The sequence below is a fragment of the Galleria mellonella genome, unplaced genomic scaffold (assembly GCF_026898425.1).
Source record: "Galleria mellonella isolate WM207_F2 unplaced genomic scaffold, CSIRO_AGI_GalMel_v1 utg96, whole genome shotgun sequence".
NCBI classification, from domain to species: Eukaryota; Metazoa; Arthropoda; class Insecta; order Lepidoptera; family Pyralidae; genus Galleria; species Galleria mellonella.
The window spans coordinates 5,575,861-5,596,963 of record NW_026442179.1 but is presented as its reverse complement, the minus strand read 5'-3'; the positions used below and the strand labels follow the sequence as shown (position 1 = coordinate 5,596,963).

The window sequence follows — 21,103 nt, the reverse complement described above, 5'->3', positions numbered from 1 at the left end:
GATTAAGTCCAGCGGAAATGATGTTTAAAAGGTTATATAGAACAAAAATAGACTTAGTAAAAAGAGATCTAACTACAGAAATGAATATGAAACAAAATACAGAAGGATTTAATAAAATATATAGAGAAGGAGACAGAGTGCAGATTAGATTCTATGACAGTAATAAATGGAAAATTGGGAAAGTAATACAAAAGAAAGGAAAACTACACTACAATGTGGAAGTGGATGGAAAAATACATACAAGGCATATAGATCAGATAAGAAGAACTATGTGTACTCAAGGAAATGATGTTACATACTTACCTTACTTACCTAAGTTGATAGCCACGCCAGCTGCGACATCTGTATCATCACCTGAAAAAGAAAGAAGATTGAATTATACACCTGATGGGAGAGAATACTTACCTGACTCACCTGTACTGGAAACTTCACCCTGCCATGAAACAGGAACGGAGAATAATAAGCCTGTTTCGAAAAGAAAATCTTTATTTGTTCCAGGTTCTATTACAGAGAATGTGACACAGCCACAGCTCGCACCAGTAGCTACGCCGGCATCTCCGAGTGGTGTCGAGCAACCAGTTGTGCTTCGCCGAAGTACGAGAATCAGAAAACCTACAAACAGATTGAACCTTTAAGTTACAACGTGGGGGAGTGTTACGTACGCTCGGAACGCACCTCAACACGAAATGTCAAATGTTCTGTCAGATTTGCGCTGTCTGCTATCGCTTGCTTTTACAAAATTAATACGTATAATAAATCTGTTGTTTATAATAATAGCATTTAAATACTACACCCAATATAGAAACCCACAAAACACAACATAAGTGTTTTTTTTTATGGGTGAAAATGGTATGGTAACCCCGCCTGCGCTAACGGGATTCGCTGACGGAGCACCAGTGAAGGGTGATAGATGAGAATGAAAACAGGCCAGTTAGACCATCATGATGAATTCATCAGGAATTAACCATGATAGTTTCCAGGGGGAACCGCGAGGAGGTCGGTCTGGTTGTTTGGAAAGGGATTGTTAGTCATGGAGACTGAGAATCCCATTACTAGCAATATACCCAACCGGGTCGATCTCCTCGCGGTTCCCCCTGGAAACTATGAATAATTCCTGATGAATTCATCATGATGGGCTAACTGGCCTGTTTTCATTCTCATCTATCACCCTTCACTGGTACTCCGCCAGCGCATCCCGTTAGCGGAGGCGGGGTTACCATACCATTATCACCCATCAAAAAAAAAAATACGGCTATTATAATTTGGTAGTTAAGGGACCGTAATTAGTTGGGGTTAAGAAAGCAACCTCTGGATATAACATAAATTGAATTCTCCGAGTGTTGGCAGTCAAACACATACCAGAAATACCAGATATCAGAATAAAACAATTCTATTCGAATAACCAGTGACACAGACTTCCGCAAGATAACACCTAGTTCATTATAATATAAATTGGAAAGGTAAATCTACAAAATTAAACATTGTACACGTAAGTATACTTTAAAAAATATATAAATTATATGCCACAGTATTTTTCAATGGATGATAATAGAATAATGTATTGTATAATGAAAGTATACAATAAATTGCCCCAATATATAAAAGACATTAGTCATTTGCATCTATTTAAGAAGGAACTAAAGAAGATACTATTTGACAAAGCATACTACACTCTAAATGAATATATGTCAGATAGTTTTAAAAATTAAACAAACGATAAATGACTGCGTTGTATTCCCATGAGACAAGAGACAAGACAAATTTTGATGTAGTGGTTTTCTTTTTTTTTCTTCTGTAATCTATTATAATTAAGACATTGTGATATATAATAATAATAATAATACTTTATTATGCAGACTACAATGCGGTCCAATTTTGTTAGTAACAATTTTCTTACAAACTATGTTAGTAAAAAAAAAAAAGAAAAACAAATTGATTTAATTAAGCATTTCACCCAGATGTGACCCAGCCGACTAGATCAGCATCTGAATGAAATGCCCAATTATAGGCGAGTTATATTTCTCGCCTATTACTTTTTGCTGTTGGTGCTTGTCCTAACCCTGTTTAGCAATGATGCAGTCCTCTTTCTCCTTACAGCGTAGTAGTCATCTACGCGAGATTGAGCAAACATGCTAGAAGCGCTACAAAAGCGAGGCAGCCCCAACAGCACTCTAAAACTATTATTGTACTGGATTCGTAGGGCACTGAGTGAGGCCTGTGTGCAGTTAACCCACAGACTGCTCGTGTAGAATGTTTGGCAGTATGCTTTGAAGAGTGTGATTTTTACTTCTTCACTACAACGGGCAAACCTGCGAGCCAACATGTTACATCTAACAGCCAATGCCCTACGCTCCCTTGCGACATCAGTTTGATCTTTAAGGTCATCAGTAACATAGTGCCCTAGGTATTTAAATTTATGCACTCTTTTTATATTTGCTCCGTGTAATTGGATATCGGGCACATGCGTGGGACATTTACCGTTGGCCTTAAATATCAAATACTCTGTCTTGTTTACATTGTATTTTAGCCCATGACTCGCTGAGTACGTCTCACACATATACATAAGCTGTCTTAGGGCTCTAATCGTTGGAGTCAGCAGCACCATGTCATCAGCATAGCTAATGTTGTTGACACAGACATTATCTACGTGACATCCAACACGGCTACTGCTGAGTCCAACAATCAGATCATTTATGTACAAATTGAAGAGCTTGGGCGAGGTTAAACCACCTTGCCTCACTCCGCATTCCAGCTTGTACTCCTCGGAAAGCGCATTGCCCCACCGAACGTTGTTTACCTGATTGGTATACTAATACTTCAATATATTAATAAGTCTACTACATACGTTATTGTCTTTAAGCTTTTCCCAGAGGATATCATAAGACACAAGATCAAAGGCCTTGGAAAGATCCAGAAAACATGCAAATACCGGCGTTTGTCTGCTTGTATAGTACTGCACAGTATGCTTAAGACTCAGAACTGCCAATTCGGTAGATAGCCCAGGACGGAAACCGAACTGAGCATCATGTAAATGTAGATGTTTGTTCAAATATGAGTCAAGCAAACTGTCCAACACCTTAGATACAACAGTTGCCAGTGAAATAGGTCTATAATTGTTACAGTCCGAGATATCACCAGTTTTATTTTTTAAAATTGGCACAACCACCGTTTTAATTAATTTGATGGGTAAATACGCATGACTTAAGCAAAAGGAAAAGAACATTGATAAAACTCGCGGAAGATGCACTCCGGCATACTTGAGATGTTCTATGCTGAGTCCATCATATCCGGGAGACCTACCCCGCTTCATCATTCGAATGGCATTTGCCACTTCAGCGCTAGAAAAACGAAGCAGATCCTCACTTCCATCGCATTCAGCGTATATTGTTGATTGCGCTGGTCCCAATGGCGAAACAACTGTAAATTGTTTATTAAACATATTTGCTATCATCTCAGGTGTGCTACAGTCCGCGACACGAGCAGGCAGACCAGGTCTTATATTGATGTTATTTGTTGATTTCCAGAATTTATTAAATTTCTTAGATCTGTGATGTGAAGCCACGATATCCATTTTAATCTGCTCTTGATGATTTTGACACCATCGTAATTTACTTTTATAAATTTTCCTGCTTAAACACATTTCTTTATATACAGGCCCGCACTGTGGTTTATTATAAAAGATCCATTTTTGATATTTAAGATTGGCCTCCCTGTATGCATCGCGGACATGTCTGTTCCAACCGATTACATTCTTTTTTACACATTTACCGTACACACAACTAGTTTGTAAAGCGGCGTCTGTTAGCACTTTAATAATATCTGAATACATTTTGTCTAAATAGCTATATGAAATTTACTAATATTTTATATTAAAAGAAGATTTGCACGCCATTTATGGTAAAATATGGAGGCGTAATAACCTATTAATGTAACATCTGTAATACACATATTTTGTCGGTGTATATTGGCGGGGCGCAAGTGAGGGATGACAGGAGAGGATGAAAAGCAAGTCGCCAAGCAAGAGGATGAAAAGCCCATCGTGATGAATTCACCTCGAATTAATCACGATGGTTATACTGGGAACCGTGTGGGGGTCGACCTGATAGGGTACGTTGCTAGCAACGAAGCTGTTCAACGCTTTTTTTATGCAACTTGGAATGTCAAACAAGCTGACGGCCCACCTGATGGAAAGTGGTAACCGTCGCCTATAGACATGAGCAGTACCATGGACATAACAGAGTATACTGTTTCGTCCATGATACCCCCATGCATTTCCATTCCTGAGGACTCAGGTGTTATTTCTCTGTACCCAGTAAATTCACGCCATCAAACTGAAACACAGTCACGCAAACACAGTTGGAAACAACAATTACCTTTTACTAACAATCCCCCTTCCCATATAAAAGTGTATACCTACTGTATTTACACGAATTGCTAAGAAGAGTCGAATCGCGGTCACAACGAAATGCATTGCAAATGATGATATATAATCATTACGCCAAGGCGATGGCAGTGAATCATTAAATATGCATCTTGCACCAGCCTTGAATGGCATTGAAGAGGCAATCGATACACATGGCCAACGTCTAATGTACAAAACGCAATTAAAGAGTCGTCGGTCAGACAAAATAGGGGAACAAGCCAGGCGTAGATGGAAAGAGACGATGTAAAACTTCAGATCTTTTTTTATTTCAGTTATTAACTGTCCACTGCTGAAAGAGATCTCTTCCAGCCAACCTACTGCAGTTAAGGAGAAAATGATTTTGAGATGATTTCGATACTTCTTGAATAATATACCTACTCAAGTATATATTACTTTAATCCCGAATTCGGTTCATATTAATTTTGTCGGGATAAAAATCGCTGGGAAGACTTTATTAGACAGTTTTTGGGGAACAAAATTCTACTTATCAAAACTTGAAACCAGAGGGAGACTTTGTACAAAGTCGATTGCTTGGGTACCCCTGTCCGAATCGTGTTTCATCCGTGAAGCAGTTGTGTTTCGGCTTGAAGGGTGGGATATGGCGTGAATTTACTGGGTACGGAGGAATAACACCTGAGTCCTCAGGAATGGCAACGCATGGGGGGTATCCTAGGCGAAACAGTATACTCTGTTGTCCATGGTACTGTTCATGTCTATGGGCGACGGTTACCACTTTCCATCAGGTGGGCTGTCAGCTTGTTTGCCATTCTAAGTTGTATAAAAAAAAATAGAGAATCTAGAATAGAAGGACGGAGCAGACAAATTATTTTCGTCCAAAAAATTTGTGGTAAGTGCGTTGAAATTTTCACAGTATGACTAAAATTATGAATATTCACAGTTAGACTCGGTGACATTAATTAAAATGACATCAAAGCATTATTATATTTAAATAGGTATATTAGAGTAGTCATGTTTATTTTGAGTATGTTTATACAAAGTCTAGAATATTACTGGCTGGTATTATTTTTGTATTGTTAGTGAGATCATATAAATTAATCATCACTCAAAAGTTGGTGCATTTGAAATGGATCAGGTGTACAATAAAAAAAAAAAAAACAGTCGTAAGTCTGCATATCAGAAGTGAAAATTTCTCAGTTTCACAAACTTGTAAACACTATTTTTGGGCTGATAAGAAATATTTTTACCATAGCATATTTTCAAAATACCTCCTATTTTTTATTGGAAATTATTTTTAAGAAAGTATAAAATATCGACCCCCATTAGACGAAGTCATGACCTGAAATGCATTGCAGGGAGTCAGTGGATGATGGTGGCTCAGGACCGTTCTTTGTGGCAGTCTATGGGGAAGGCTTATGTCCAGTAGTGGACGGATAATTGCTGAAATCATGATGATGATAAAATATATAGTATTTTTTTTTTTATTTATTGCGCTATTTTAAATAAGAATGAGCGAAATGGTCACGCGAGCATGTTTTTCTCCATCAAAAAATATAATCTAAACATATTTGGCATCATCTTTAGGAATTATCTATGTGCACCATACCATAGGACCTCCATTTTGTATTACAAATACAAACACAACAAAACTAACAGCCCACCTGATAGAATGTGTTTGAATGAATGAATCTGTTGTATATAGACATTGCCATGGTCACCATAAAATGCACAGTACATATTATCATTCGGGCAATGCCTTTTCATTGTCTCCATACCAAGAATTAGAAATGATTTCTGAAACAATATGAGTTCACAGCGAGCTTGTATACACACGCACACGGCCCTGTAAAGTATTGCCGGTGGTAATTTACCACGTACCCACGTAGATAGCTGCCTAAATGTACTAACGAGAAGGCAAATAAAGTGCCGCGTTACAGAGCGCATCAATGAGAAGTAGGCTCGTCTCACGGTAATACTGTAGTATTACCGTGACAATAAAGAAGAGAGAACCATATTAAGTCACATTTAGTTCTTGTTCCTATTCATCTATAGATATAACACAGGGAGTACTACGTCTGTCGTGTCAAGAACCGGTTCGCTCTTTGCACAGCTGGCTGCAATTTTATATTATATGTATTTTTTTATTCTTTTAGTTCCACTGTGTGATTCAATTCATGCATTAGATATTATACTACGGGTACGTTTTATCTATACTACTTAATATAATAAAATGGAAAAATTTATTTGTTTAGAGCAGCGTTTTTCAACGCGTGAAAAAAATGTATTCGATGTAAAAATATGTACTTAATTCTTTATTTATCCGAAACCTAATTATGTAAATGCATAAAACTGTTTTATGGAAAATTATTATATATTATACATTATTTCATATTTATTTCGGGGATCGTGAAATATTTTTTCATACTATGAAAGAAGCTCGTGTCATGAAAAAAGCTTGAAAAACATTGGTTTAGAGCATACAGGGAACTATTATATGTATCTTTATAGGCGACGGTTACCAGTTTCCATCAGGTGGACCGTCAGCTTGTCTGCCATTCTAAGTTGTATAAAAAAAACTGCTTCTGGTGAATATTTATTAAAGAGGCCATAACATTATCGTTTCAAATTGCAGCTTATCGTGAAAAACGGAGCTGCAAGATGTTCCTTTGATATCGTGCTCTTGGCTATTTTATTACAATCACAATTACTCGACGAGTGTAGTATTTTAGGAGGGGGGGGGGGGGGGGGGTTGTTAGTAATAGAAAGTGAGGGCTCAATTGCTAGCTATGTACTCCTCTTGGCCGACCTCCACGTAGTCCTTTCTGGAAACTATGGTGCTGAATTCCAGGTGTATTCATCACAATGGGCTAACTGACCTGGTCTTTACATTTTCACTGTTGCCCCGCCGGTACATACCGTTAGCACGAGCGGGGTTTCCCATTCGATTGCCATCCATTTTAAAAAATAGTATTAGTATTTTTTTTTTCCATCTTTGGTTGTAACAGAATTTCTGGACGCAACAAAATTTCGTAACTATCAGGTACTAAAAATTATTAAAATTGAGAGCATTTTCCGAAATATACGAATTAGATTACCCAAATCCACAAACAGACTAATCTAGAAATTTAGTATTATTACTTATACTGTACTAGAACTTTCTCGGAATCCGTAGCGCCTCCAACGTTCACCTCTGGTGAGCCCATCTGGCCTGCTAGAATGTTAACCAACACTAATTTAACTTTTAAATAGCTTGCAATTAACGAAGTGTAAATACCTAATTACGGAATCTAAATGCGACTGTATGCAGTAGAACTAGGCATCGTATCTAGGTTCGTTTTCGAATGATAATATTACCCCTATGAGTCAGCAATTGTGACAGCTGTGATGTTGAAAATCAGAGGACGGGACTCACTATCACCTATATAGACAAATATAACATACCGTTTATCCGGTGAATACATATGTAGTGCGTAAGGTAAGTATTGGCCCTGTGATCCCGGTATAGAATAGCCCACCCCTTCCTATCCCGTGGGTGTCGTAAGAGCCAACTAAGGGAGGGCAAAGGATGGGCAACAACGTCCCTCATAAAACATCTCTAAAGCCTGACTGCGATTGCCAATCCGCCTGACAAGCGTGCCAACTACTGGCAAAACCTCGTAAGGGGGAGGCTTATGCTCAGCACTGGACAGTTAAGGGCTGACACGATGATGATGAAGGTAATTATTGCAGTGATCTGTCCAATATCTCAGATTGTGAAATTACGATAACTAGATTGGTAAGACATACTTAATTTACAAAATACGGAACATAAATTGTAATAAAATCTTGTTATGAATATTGATGACATGCTATTTATTTTCTTTTCATATAGAAATTGATCATTAATTAATAATGAGTAAAGCAAAGAGATACATAGACAGATACTCTTTATTGTTTCCTCCAAAAGATTACAATAGTAAACTTATTATAAATATAAAAAATTACAAGAAATAATCACAGTGAGAAAACAATGGGCGACCTTATCGCTAAGAGCGATCTCTTCCAGACAATCTTTGGATGGAGAGGAGTATAGAGATTACAAGAAAAATGTATTTAGGTCACGATTACTGTACAGAGAATCTTTGAGTATATACGTATTAAAACTACTCGTGCGTGGTGACCTTAAGGATAAGTGTCGGCGCACTAGACTCGCCTCGATGTCATACGACGGCGACTCTAGGTCACTGCTAAGTAAAGGAATGGTCGTTCTCTTTAAATGTTAAAAAACAAATGTTGACAGAGACTGGCATTGATCATCAGCGTCTATTATCGCTTATTTCATGAATCACGTGAAAGAACTACATTCCCTCATCCCATAAATGTCTTTTTGGGTATCGCCACGTAACTTTAAAACTTGGTAAAGTTGGCCAACATTTTCAAATATTGGGTATGACTTGGATGCGTTATACTGAATAGAGACTCTTTGAAGTGGCCATATATAGTACCTAATATATCAATACAGGGGGGAAAGGGATTGTCAGTAATGGAGACTGAGAATCCTATTGCTAGCTAGATAGGAAACCATTGTGCTGAATTTCAGGACTATTCATCACAATAGGCTAACTGAACTGCTTTCATCCTCATCTACCATCTCTCAATGGTATCCTGCTGGTGTATACCGTTAGGGCAGGTAGAGTTGCCATTCCACTGTTATTCATTAACATAAAAAAAACAGGTCCTAAGTATACGTTGGATTATCATTGCAAATTTGTTATGAAACAGTGCAGACCCAGTCAATTATAAGAAATGGTGAGTTGACATTAAACAGAGGGTATGCAGTGCCTTTTAATAATGTTTGTTTCCATTTAAATTGGTGGTAGCATATTTACTAGACTATAAGGTTTTACATCAGAAATTGTCTTACTATACTAACAATATCACTAAGTAAATATTAAAAGTCTTCAAGGTATTTTATCTAGTTATGCTGAGTACTAAGAATTATTCCTTCTCAGGATTACCTAACTAGAGAGCTAGACTAGAGGATGTTCTCTGAGCTAGACTTCTCATCTCTACCTGTACACCTATGTCCTTCTGTAACTCCAAATTTTGGCCAGTCTGTCATCTACAAATGGTATAATTATCTGGATAGTACAGAAATAAACATTAAAATACTCAAAATTCCTCTAAATGAAACAATATAAACAATGTACAATAGATAAAACAGGTAGCAGGCAAATTATAAATGGATTTTTTAAAAAGAAATTTAATAAGTACAGCAATTGTACATAGTATTCATATTGATTGCCCAATTACAAATAAACAGTTAGAAAATAATAGTTGCCAGTATAAAGTTTTTGAATAAAATATGCCCTGATCATTATCAGCCCTTTGGGGCACGAGGCAAGGTCAAGCAACAGCAACCTCCAGGTCTACAGGTCAAGGTTATATGTTTCATGGTAAACTTATACTTTAGGCTTGCTGTCTAGCTGTATTAGAATACCAAATGTAGGACTTGGCATGAGTTATTGAATATTAAACAGATTGACAGTTAAGTACGAGTGATGATATCAACATATGCTGTATATTTATCTTCATGATTAAATTATATCAATAATTGTTAATAAGACATATTTTAAATTAGATAAATAACTTAATTAATTACATAAACATAATAATTATATTCATAAGAAATTTATTTAAATATTAAAAATATTTTTTTATCTATATTAACCACAATCCTATTAGTTTGATAAGGTACAAGATAAAATATAATAGTTAAAACTCCTTCAACTATTCCGAGAATAATTGGAGCAACCATTCACTCGAAATATTATATATCTTATCATTTACAATTATACGTTTACAAACATCGTAACACATGTAAATATAAATTACGATGAATTTAGTTCCAGATAGCCGTTAGCGGTTTAAATATAATGAATTATAACGTCAAAATATCAAATAGCATTCAGAACAAAAAATTAATATTAGGAACTGTTCTATATTTTGAGAAGTACAACAATTTAAATACTTATTTATCTTTAACATGTTTAAAAAATTATGTAAATAATTTAACAAAACTGTGTCAGTTTACACTATGTCTTTTTATTTCTAATATTAGAGTAGTATAAATAAATGAAGAATATCGCTCGCTGATTTATCACTTCCATTTTAGATAAAGACTACTCGAGAAAATTCTTTACATAGGTTTCTGCATTTACTAAAAAGGATTTTTGCTAAGTCAGTACAAAAAAAAGTGGGAGAATCTGCTGTTAGTTTTTCAAATTTTAGAAATATTGTCAAATCCAGTGGTTGTAAATGAAGTTTTTTTTAGGTTAAAACAGGTGAACATATACTACTACATAATTTATATCATACCAAAGATGTAAATATTTAATCTAGTGAAATGTTTTATAGGATAACTGAGAGGAGAAAGCATGACCCCATGACCTGCAATGCCCATAGAACAATCCATGTTTGTAGACATTTCAGTGTACAGTTCAGCAGATAATAGATGAACTTCTGTACTCACGTTGGTTCATTTTCAGGACCATGGCCCGGTAGAACCTTTGGAACGGCGCCATGACGTTGTGGTTGTGAAAGAACCGAGAGAACCACTCATTTAAAGCCATTGGCACTACTTTATCACAATTCAGTACTCAAAACTAGGTAGGTTCACGATTCTCCACACCTTCTATGGAGTATTATAGCACTATATTTGACACACATTATCACCGCGTAGTAGACTTTTGAATTTCCTTTTTATTGGCCAACACTCATCACTAAAAATAGTCAGCATTTTTACTTATATTGATAAGTGTTGTAATGATCATAGTTCACTGTCAGGGTAAAAACATTTCTTTTTTTGCTCCAAATGGAAATATTGAAATTTATTTGAGGCGTTTCTTGTGTTGACATCACAAGTCGATAAGTTCGAAAGAAACGAAACGATTCGATCGATTGTACTGCCCACCACTGAACTAGTGATGGTACAAAAATAATTTCGATATTCTATTTAAAAAAAATTGAATATCGAAAAAAATACACAATTTAAAAAAATATCTATTTTTAAAAATGTGTACAGAGAGTATAATATATGCTATATTAAATTTTCCTATCTGTATTTGCATCAACGATTCGATTTTTGCTTTATTTTCTATTTTTCTTTAAAGTTAATAATCAATTTGTCACTTATTTCAATATAATTTTCTATATTTAACTCTAAGAACAAGGAATTACATAGAAAGAATGATAAAATTGTTGTGATGCCATTAAATATTAGAAGCATGCCTAAAATTCAGGCGAATTAGACTTTCATTCTTATTGACTACCTAATATGAATATTACAAAAATAAAAACTGTAAATCATATGGTCGCCTCTTTTCTTCTTATGCAAATATAATTAGCAACAAGAGGCCGAAAGATAGACCACCAGTTGCTCTTTTTCTTAATTCAGAACAAGCTAGTATATAGAAAATGTTTGATATGTCAATTATTTGACAAATTTTGCATTAGTAGATTATATATTCGACACAGTTTATATAGAAAATATGCAAGCAGGTTGTATCAAAATTTCGTCAATGTTGCTTATGAATGACTACGGATGTGTGAGAAACGGAAGCGAAATCTTTTATAAAGGATTTGGGTCAATGCATTGCGGATAGGGACCATGGTCGCTTGTATCTAGCTCAAAGGATATCTTTGGCAAATAAATAATTAAATTTGACAGCTTAAATAAAGATCTAAGAATTGGCTGTAATCGAATAATTATAGCCAATGCAAAGTTTATCAAATGTTTATAGATTTTGTAATAAATCGTTTAATTAGTATATAAATTATTGATAGTCACATGGAATCTATATTAGAATTTGAATTATATATCTAGGACTCAAAATTTACAAATTAACTACTAAATAAACGAGTTAGTTCCAAGTATATCGATATTTGAATTAACATCACTATTCTGTTGGATGCTCTACGCTAGCTCCACCTGACGGTAAAAAACGCAATGTGTTATGACGTTTATTTTAGGTTGACATTAGATTTTTGTTTATAAACCTTTATAAACACTGATTGATTTTTATTCTTAGTCTGCACAATAATTAATTTCGCAGCAGATTAATAACGTTCGTTCTATTGTATATAACTATTATTCTTAGTCTATGTACGCTACGCATAGAAACTTAGATAAAATATGATCTATTAGTGCTGCACTATCTATATGGCGATTGTAGACCTGTAATTAGCGATTAGAAAACAGGTAGTGGCTTTAGAATTTCATTGAAATATATATATTCAACTAGTTTTACCTTGAAAAGGCTTATGATAGAGTGGAGAGGAATGAACTGTGGTCAACACTGGCAATGTATGGGGTGAGCAGCCATTTGATACGGGCATTCAAATCTTTATATAAGGATTCAAATGCCTGTGTCAGAATAAATGGAGTCTATACAGACTGGTTTGGCATTGAACGCGGTGTTAGACAGGGCTGTGTAGCGTCTCCTTGGCTGTTCAACCTATTTATGGACAGTTGCTTGACCGATTTGAAAGGATCTAATTGTGGATTCAGGATGAATGAGTCTCTGTTTAAGACTCTTTTATACGCCGACGACCAAGTACTTTTTGCATCGTCGGAGTATGAATTACAACAAATGGTGACTATAATGAATGAAGCGTATGCAAGAAAAGGTATGAAAATAAATGCGAAGAAGACGAAGGTAATGGTTTTTGAGAGGAATGAAAGTTTAACGGCATGCCAGATTATGATAGGAGATGAAAAAGTGGAGCAAGTGAGTGAGTTTCTATATTTAGGTTCTTTGTTTACGAGGGATGGGAAGTGTGAAAGAGATATTGAGAGGAGAGTAAAAGCGGGAAACAGTGTTAACGGTGCATTGCTCTCGATTATGTCAAGTAAAAATGTATCGAGCAAAGCTCGCCTTGCTATAATTCAAGGAGTACTGACACCAACACTCATGTATGGAAGCGAATCGTGGGTATGGCAGAAGAAGCATGAAAGTAAGATAAATGCTGTACAGATGAGAGCTTTGAGAAGTATGTGTGGTATTACTTTAAAAGATAGAGTAAGAAACAGTGTGATCAGAGAGAAGTGTGGACTGAAAGTCGATGTAGTGACCAAAATCGAAAAAGGAATGTTGCGTTGGTTTGGTCATTTGGAGAGGATGGATGAAAGAAGAATTACGAAAGAGATTTATCGAGCAAGAATGAATGGAGATGTCGGTAGGGGCCGCCCTAGACGGACGTATGTCGACCAAATAGGCGACGTGCTGAAGAAGGGCCAAATTAAAAGTACCCGTAACCGACGAGCGTGTATGACAAGATTGATGAATGTGGAAGAAGCGAAAGAGGTTTGTTTGAATCGAAGCATTTGGCGTTCCATTGTTTCTGCCTACCCTAATGGGAGACAGGCGTGACAGATATGTATGTATGTATATATATATATATATATATAAAATAATACTATCAGATTACCTCTACCATACAACCGTTAATTGTCCATCGCTGAATATAGGCCTCTCTCTATTGGGGTGTTTGCTGTGTTTGCTATGCTTGCCAGGCGGATTAGCAACCGCAGTTAGACCTTAGAGATGTTTTAAGAGAGATACTGCTGCCCATCCCTCGACTATTATTACCTTTAGTCGTTTCTTACTACACTCACGGGAAAGGAAGAGGTGGCCTATTCTATGCCGGAATCAAACGGCGACAACAATAATCAAAATTTCTTCTGGTAAACCTAATAAATTAAAATGTTTTAAAGTCCGTTAAAAACTTCACTAGAATTTACAATCTATTTTGGTCATGTAAGTATTAGATTGTAATTGTATCAACTTTTTTAGTTTGAACTGTCATGTAGGTATTTGTAGGGCTATATTTAAAGTTATCGTGAGAAATATAACTGCTGTAGTTAATTGATAATATTAAATGAAGTTATTTTAATTTACTTGCGACTGAATTGTATATAAAGCACCTGTTCGCAACAGCCGTTTTTTTTATGAATTTATTTTATTTGATTTTATATCTTTATGTTAACTTTTACGTTACATAGATTTTTTTATGCAACTTAGAATGGCAAAAAAGCTGACGGCCCACTTTATGGACAGTGGTAACCGTCGCCTATAGAGATGAGCAGTACCATGGACATACGCGCGCGTTGCCGACCCTGAAGAAACCTCTTTGCCCTCTTTTGAAGAACCCCATGATGTAGTCTCTTGGGAAAACCTCGACAGGGAGCTCATTCTCTTTCACATACACCCACTCTAACTTGCCTTACTTGATTTAGACTTATAATTTCCATTTATATAATCAAAATCTGTTATTGGCTATACATATACACATAACAGACTTAGCATGTAAGTAATTTTTTATGAGAGCTGTAGATTTTTTGTATTAAATAAAATAAAAAAAAAAAATTAAGACAAAAAAAAATATGTGAAGATTGCTTGTTACACGTCAGGTATAAAATATGCAAATTAATAATTTTCCTACGCATTGAGAAAGACTACTCATAAAAAAGGAGGTAATTTACTTTTAAATTATTGGAAATTAATACAAGGCAAAACGAGACAACCACAATTTGTGAATTGATCGCAGCCAGCCAGTCGTGAACGTCAATGATTGTGACAACAATTAACACAGTGGCTACAATAGAATTTCTGATGCAATTTGAGAGGTGTCCCTGTTTGCGAACCAGTGTTCCGCCGAGTCCATGTTCAACTAACAGCCATGAATTATTCAATTTGAATCAAACGTTTCACTTTATAGATATTAAATCTAACTTCTGATTGTACCCTTGTTTAAAAATATTTGAATGAATGAATGAGTATACTTTATTTGCATTATACAATATAGGAAATAAGCAAGACAATTTACAAACACAACGATACAATTGTATAAGTACAGTAAGGCGGTCTTATTGCTGAGAGCAATCTTTTCAAGACAACCTTAAGGTAATGGACTAATTGTTGTACAAGCAGGTATGATAGTGCTGTATAATTAAATTTATAATTAAAAGCATCTTTTGCAAATTAAAAATATATGAAAATTATATACATATATACACATATACACATACATATATATATATACACACATATACACACATATATATATATACACACATATATACATATACACATACATATACATACATACACATACATATACATATCAATGAAACAAAATTAATCAAACAATATTTATAATTAAATTTAAATTTAAATAATTTTTAATTAAATTAACTTGAAAAAAAACTGCAGGGTTCGGAAAGTTATCTGTTGAGAAGATACCGCAAGAAATTCAACAGTTACTTTTATAAATCTCTGTTAACATTATGTTTATTTATTTAATTATACTGTGTCTAACATGGTCATTGAAAAGCCTGTGTATGATCGACTAATACCATGCACGTTGGTCAATCAAGTAATCGTTTAGTGGGCAATAATAGGCTTTGTTCAATAAGTGTTTTTTTAATAACAGTTTTAAATTTATTAAAAAATAGGTCCAAAATACTCTCCGGTATTATAACATTTAAAGCCAGTTCCCATAAAAGACCTATTAACTTTTTCTAAACGATACTTCGGAACAGCAAGTTTGTATTTGTATCTAGTGTTAAAATTGCTCAGATCGCTGTTTTTAAAAAACAGTTGAAAATTCCTGCGTATATACAAAATGTTTGTATATATGAATTGTGAAGCTATTGAATAGTGACAATATTTGCTTCTTTAAATTTTTCTTTTAGTGATTTTATTCATTACTTCCCACAAAATAAATCGCAATTGATGGACAACTTCCGTGATGCAGTGATGGGCTCATTGCTTTGTTCGTTGTATGGTTCGATTCCCGACTGGCTCAATATAGTACACGAACTTTACTCAATGGTGTCGGGTCTAGGTTATGTCAGTTGTACTGCTCCTGTTCTTTGCCTGGTCCTTCAAAACACAGGGTACACCCTATCTCGAGGATCAGACGATTGGAGTATCTAATTGTGAGGTATGTATTATTATAAAAAAAAAAAATGCACAGAGTACCATTTGTGCTCGATACATTATTAAAATATGTGGATAAACTATCATTGTATTTTTCTGGTTCCGTACTAAAAAGGTACTAAAGAATATATTATTGACCCGCATATGTTGCAATGGAAATAATTGAAAAAATAGTTTTATTTTATTTATTAGGAGGTCCAAAAATGGTTGCTCAAAATTTCAAAATGGAGTTAATAGTTCAAGTGTATCATATGAATGTAAACGTTTAAGGCAACTATAATAAAATTAATGTAAAGCAATATTTTTATAATGCAAAACGATTTTAGACATTTAAAATAATAAAAAAACAATAAGAAAATATTTAGAATTTTGAGACATTGTCTCACGTGCCATAAGACCTTTATGCTCAACATGAATGAAAGCTCACAGCTTCTCTCGATATCTAAAACTTTTTCCTACCCCCCATACGTTGCCATTCCTGAGGACTCAGGTGTTATTCCTCTGTACCCAGTAAATTCACGCCATATCCCACTCATCAAACCGAAACACAGCTATGCAAATACAACTGCTTCACGGTTGAAACACGAATGAGACAGAGGTACCTAAGCAATCGACTTTTGTACAAAGTCTCCCTCTGGTTACATTAAAAGTAGGAATGGAATATCTAATTTGTTTTAACTCAGTTGAGTAATCAGTGCCATAGTTATTTTAGAAAAATAAAAATATCATGACTCAAAAATATCATGAATTTAGAATTAAATAATAAAAAGAACAGGTTAAACTGGAAGTCTACCATGAAATGAAATTCCGAATTTTCGGACTCAATTTCGTGTTTTTGTTCATACCGAAATCGAACTAGTAAATGGAGCTTAACATTTCGTTTATCATAAATCCTACCGTAAAAGTCCAAAGCAAAGATATTTTAGTATTTTTAATATTTTTAAACGATATGTATCATGTAATTTTAACATCAAATTTGTGTTTCATGGTGAGCCCCCAGAATCTGATAAATTTAATCAAACACTAAGAACCCAAGATATATATTATTAAGACTAGACCAGTAAGAATAGAAACCAACTTTGTATAAATAGTTTACAAGCTCTTTTAAATTTTATTTCTTTTATGATTCTACTACTGGGTTCAGAACATTGCTATTTTTTTAATAGATGATATGGTTACTCCGCCTGCGCTATCGGTATACACTGGCGGGGCACCAGTGAGGGATGATAGGTGAGTATGAAGCAGGTCAGCTAGACCCACGAGGAGGTCGACCTGATATAGTATATTGCTAGCAATGGAGTTACTAATCCCCATTACTAACAATGCCTTCTCCCTCCAGAACATTGCTATTACACTTTGATCTTAATGAAAAGATTAGTTAAGAATTCGTGTGTTAAGAATCCGACTGAGTTTTTTTTTATTTTATTTTTTTATAATGTTTAGTTAGAATGGCAAACAAGCTGACGGCTCACCTGATGGAAAGTGGTAACAGTCGCCTATAGACATGAGCAGTACCATGGACATAACAGAGTGAAACATGTTTCAAGCCCATATTAAAAACTATTAAAGATTGGAGAATTTTTAAAATAAAACTTTATACTCTTTTGTTGGAAAGGTGCATCTACTCAATTGATGAATTTTAAAATACTCTTTCATTATTTTATGCCTTACTGATGACTTTTAAATTGATTGTAATGTTATTTTTTGACAATTATTATTGGTTATTTTGTTGTTTCATGTTTTTTTTTGTTTTGTTATATTTTACGATATCTTCTTGTCACTTGCAAAAATATTCAACACAATGCAATATTGTAACGAATAAAATAAATTGAATTGAATTGAGTGTACTGTTTCGCCCATGATACCCCCATGCGTTGCATTCCTGAGGACTCAGGTGTTATTCCGTAAACATTTACAGCCATGCAAACACAACTGCTGTGTTAAGAATCCGCAAGAAAAAAACAAGGTATCCCTTCCTTGATTTAAATTCTTATGAAATACTGAAGCCTAAAAACTTAATTATGCATGGATGTATTTTGAACAATTAAAAGTGTCCACGCAGTTGCCACTTGCCCTGTATGTCAATGTATTGTGTGACGGTGACACGTCGCTTTTGTAATTTGGCTCTGTGTTAATGGTCAAATGATTGGATTATTTACGACTGTCGATACGCAATGTATATGTATATGAGGATACTAACAACGTGTTATAGAGGGGGCAAGTGGGAGCCACCTGATATATCACCCCCGCTGTCCCACACTAGAAATCATTACAGCGTTAAATTGTGTGGTCTGCGTGACATGTCAAATTATATGACCTTCGTGGCATGTTGTTTTTTGTAAATAAGGTTCCGGGTTCGATGCCTGATCTGGGGGTTCGGGTTATGATCCCAACCACGTGTTGGTTACCTAATCTTTCTGAATAGAAGTATCCTAGCTTGAGGATTAGACAATTGGTGTGATTGTTGTAACTTATTATTATTAACGATGTCGTTAAACATTGAAATATGCTTTGCATACTTTAATAACTTTATTTTATAATTGAAAAATTGTTTTAAAAGAAAAAAATAATATAGGTAGACGCCATTACACAGAACGTGTACAGGGATTCGAAACTTATTAAAAATCTACAAGCTATTAAATTAACAATGTTGCCAACCTTAAGCATAAATATTATCATAGAATATATTGTATGACAAGTTAATATAATATTGAAGACTTTTATAATTTTTCATATCTGGATAGCTCGCGAATATTTCTTTTTTTTTTTATGAATGATGATAGAATAGTAACTCCGCCTGCGCTAACGGTATACGCTGCCAGTGAGGGATAATAGGTGAGAATGAAAAGACAGGTCAGTTAGCCCATCATGATGAATACACCTGGAATTCAGCACGATGGTTTCCAGGTGGAACCACGTGGGGGTCGACCTGACAGGATATATTGCTAGCGATGGGACCAGTAGTCCATATTACTAACAATCCTCCCCCCCCCCCCCCGCGGCTACTATTAGGTACTTGCGATAGGCTAAGCTAGCACAGGTTAACTAGCTTCAGAATGAAACAATGTATTAACTGGCAGACCATTGTGGGAGACCCGCAGCAGTTAACCAAGTTATTACAGACGCATTACAGTTCGACAACTAATACACCTTCAGGTGGGGGGCGAGTCAAACCTTTGGCGAGCATATCCCACGGCGATGCTGCTTCCATTGAAGTTTCAATTAAATTTTGCACTTTAAGGCTTTGACGTGAGGTTAGTGGCGGAATCGAAGTTTATGTAATTCGTAAATAAACTCATAATATTACGTAAGGTGACCAACTATTTTTTGTTTAAAAAGAGTACACTTTGCAATTATTTCATAGGTGAAGAAAAAGAAAAGAAAACTTTATTTTCTTTTAAAAACATATTTTTCTTCTGGGTGGATTTTTTTACTAAACGAGGATGTTCGTCTAATAATGTAGCCGCATCCGAACAACTTTCATTCTGCATATTAAATTTGACTGTTAAGACGGCAGATAATGTTTTTACAGAAAGTTGCGACTTCTCACTGTTCCAATAATCATTTCCAAGTGAAAATACCCTTTCAACAGCAGCATTAGTGCCTAGTGGACAACATAAGGAAATTTCTATTAAAATTTTTAAATTTTCATGTGAGATATGTTCTTTTGTCAAATAAAATAATCTAAAAAAATGTTTTAGAAATACATATGAGTATAAAATTATACAAATGAGTACTTTTAGAGTACAAGATTTGAAAAGAGTACGGTCAGCAAAAAAAGAGCACAAAATTCAGTAAATAAGTATAGTTGGTGACCTTATATTATGTGTTGCATCACAAATAGTATCCTGCGGCTTTGCCCGTGAATTAGGTTAAAAAATAGCCTATATATTAATCTGGAATAATAATGCTCTCTCAGCGTATTGCGTATGCGCACATTATCCAAATGCATGCTTTTCTATGTCATGAACTATATTTAATGATACCACGAACTGTCAATTTACATTATATTAAAAAAACAGCCAAAAAACACAACTGTTTCACGGTTGAAACACGAATGGGACAGAGGTACCCAAGCAATCGACTTTTGTACAAAGTCTCCCTCTGGTAAAATACCTATATCCATCTGGTAATAAATATAATATAATATTAATCTGGAATAAAAATGCTCTGTCAGCGTATTGCGTATGCGCACATTATCCAAATGCATGCTTTTGTACGTCATGAACTATATTTATAGAACCACGAACTGTCAATTTGCATTATGTTAAAAAAAAGAATTAAAAACAAATACTTTTGCCACGGAAGTGGAGGCATGATTTCGCTATTCGGTGTAATCTGGTTGAAAAGCCGCCATGGTCCAGGTAAGGTAAATTATCATTATTTAAATGATCGCGTTAATTTCCTTCTCTTATAAATAAACTTACCATAATAGGGGGAAAGGGATTGTTAGTAATGGGGTCTAACAGCCCTATTGCTAGCAAAGTACCCTATCAGGTCAACTTCCACACGTTACTATCTGGAAACCATTGTAGTTAATTCTAACTAACTAATTGACCTGCTTTCATCTTCACCTATCATCTCTCACTGATGCCCCGCCAAAGTATACCGATAGCGCTGGCGGAGTTACTAATCCATTATCAGCGTTTTAAGTAAACCTAGCATAATAAACTGTACAGCATGTAATGCGAAAGTTTAAATAAATTAGTGTTAGTATGGTACCAAAACAGGATTGAGTTAA

The 21,103-nt window shown here is 35.0% G+C and overlaps 1 protein-coding gene across 10 annotated transcripts in view; it reads right to left on the bottom strand.

Moving 5' to 3' along the window:
• The window catches only part of LOC113517711 (probable phospholipid-transporting ATPase IA), a 125,935-nt gene that overhangs the window by 56,460 nt on the left and 48,372 nt on the right, over positions 1-21,103 (bottom strand). The window contains exon 1 of one of the 10 annotated variants that reach the window (XM_052902752.1): positions 10,893-11,322. The exons of the other annotated variants lie outside the window; for them this stretch is intronic. Within the exon in view, the coding sequence (XP_052758712.1) occupies positions 10,893-10,992 (100 nt within the window). The 5' untranslated portion in view covers positions 10,993-11,322. Of the gene's footprint in view, positions 1-10,892; positions 11,323-21,103 lie in introns of those variants that run through there. 10 annotated transcript variants of the gene reach the window in all.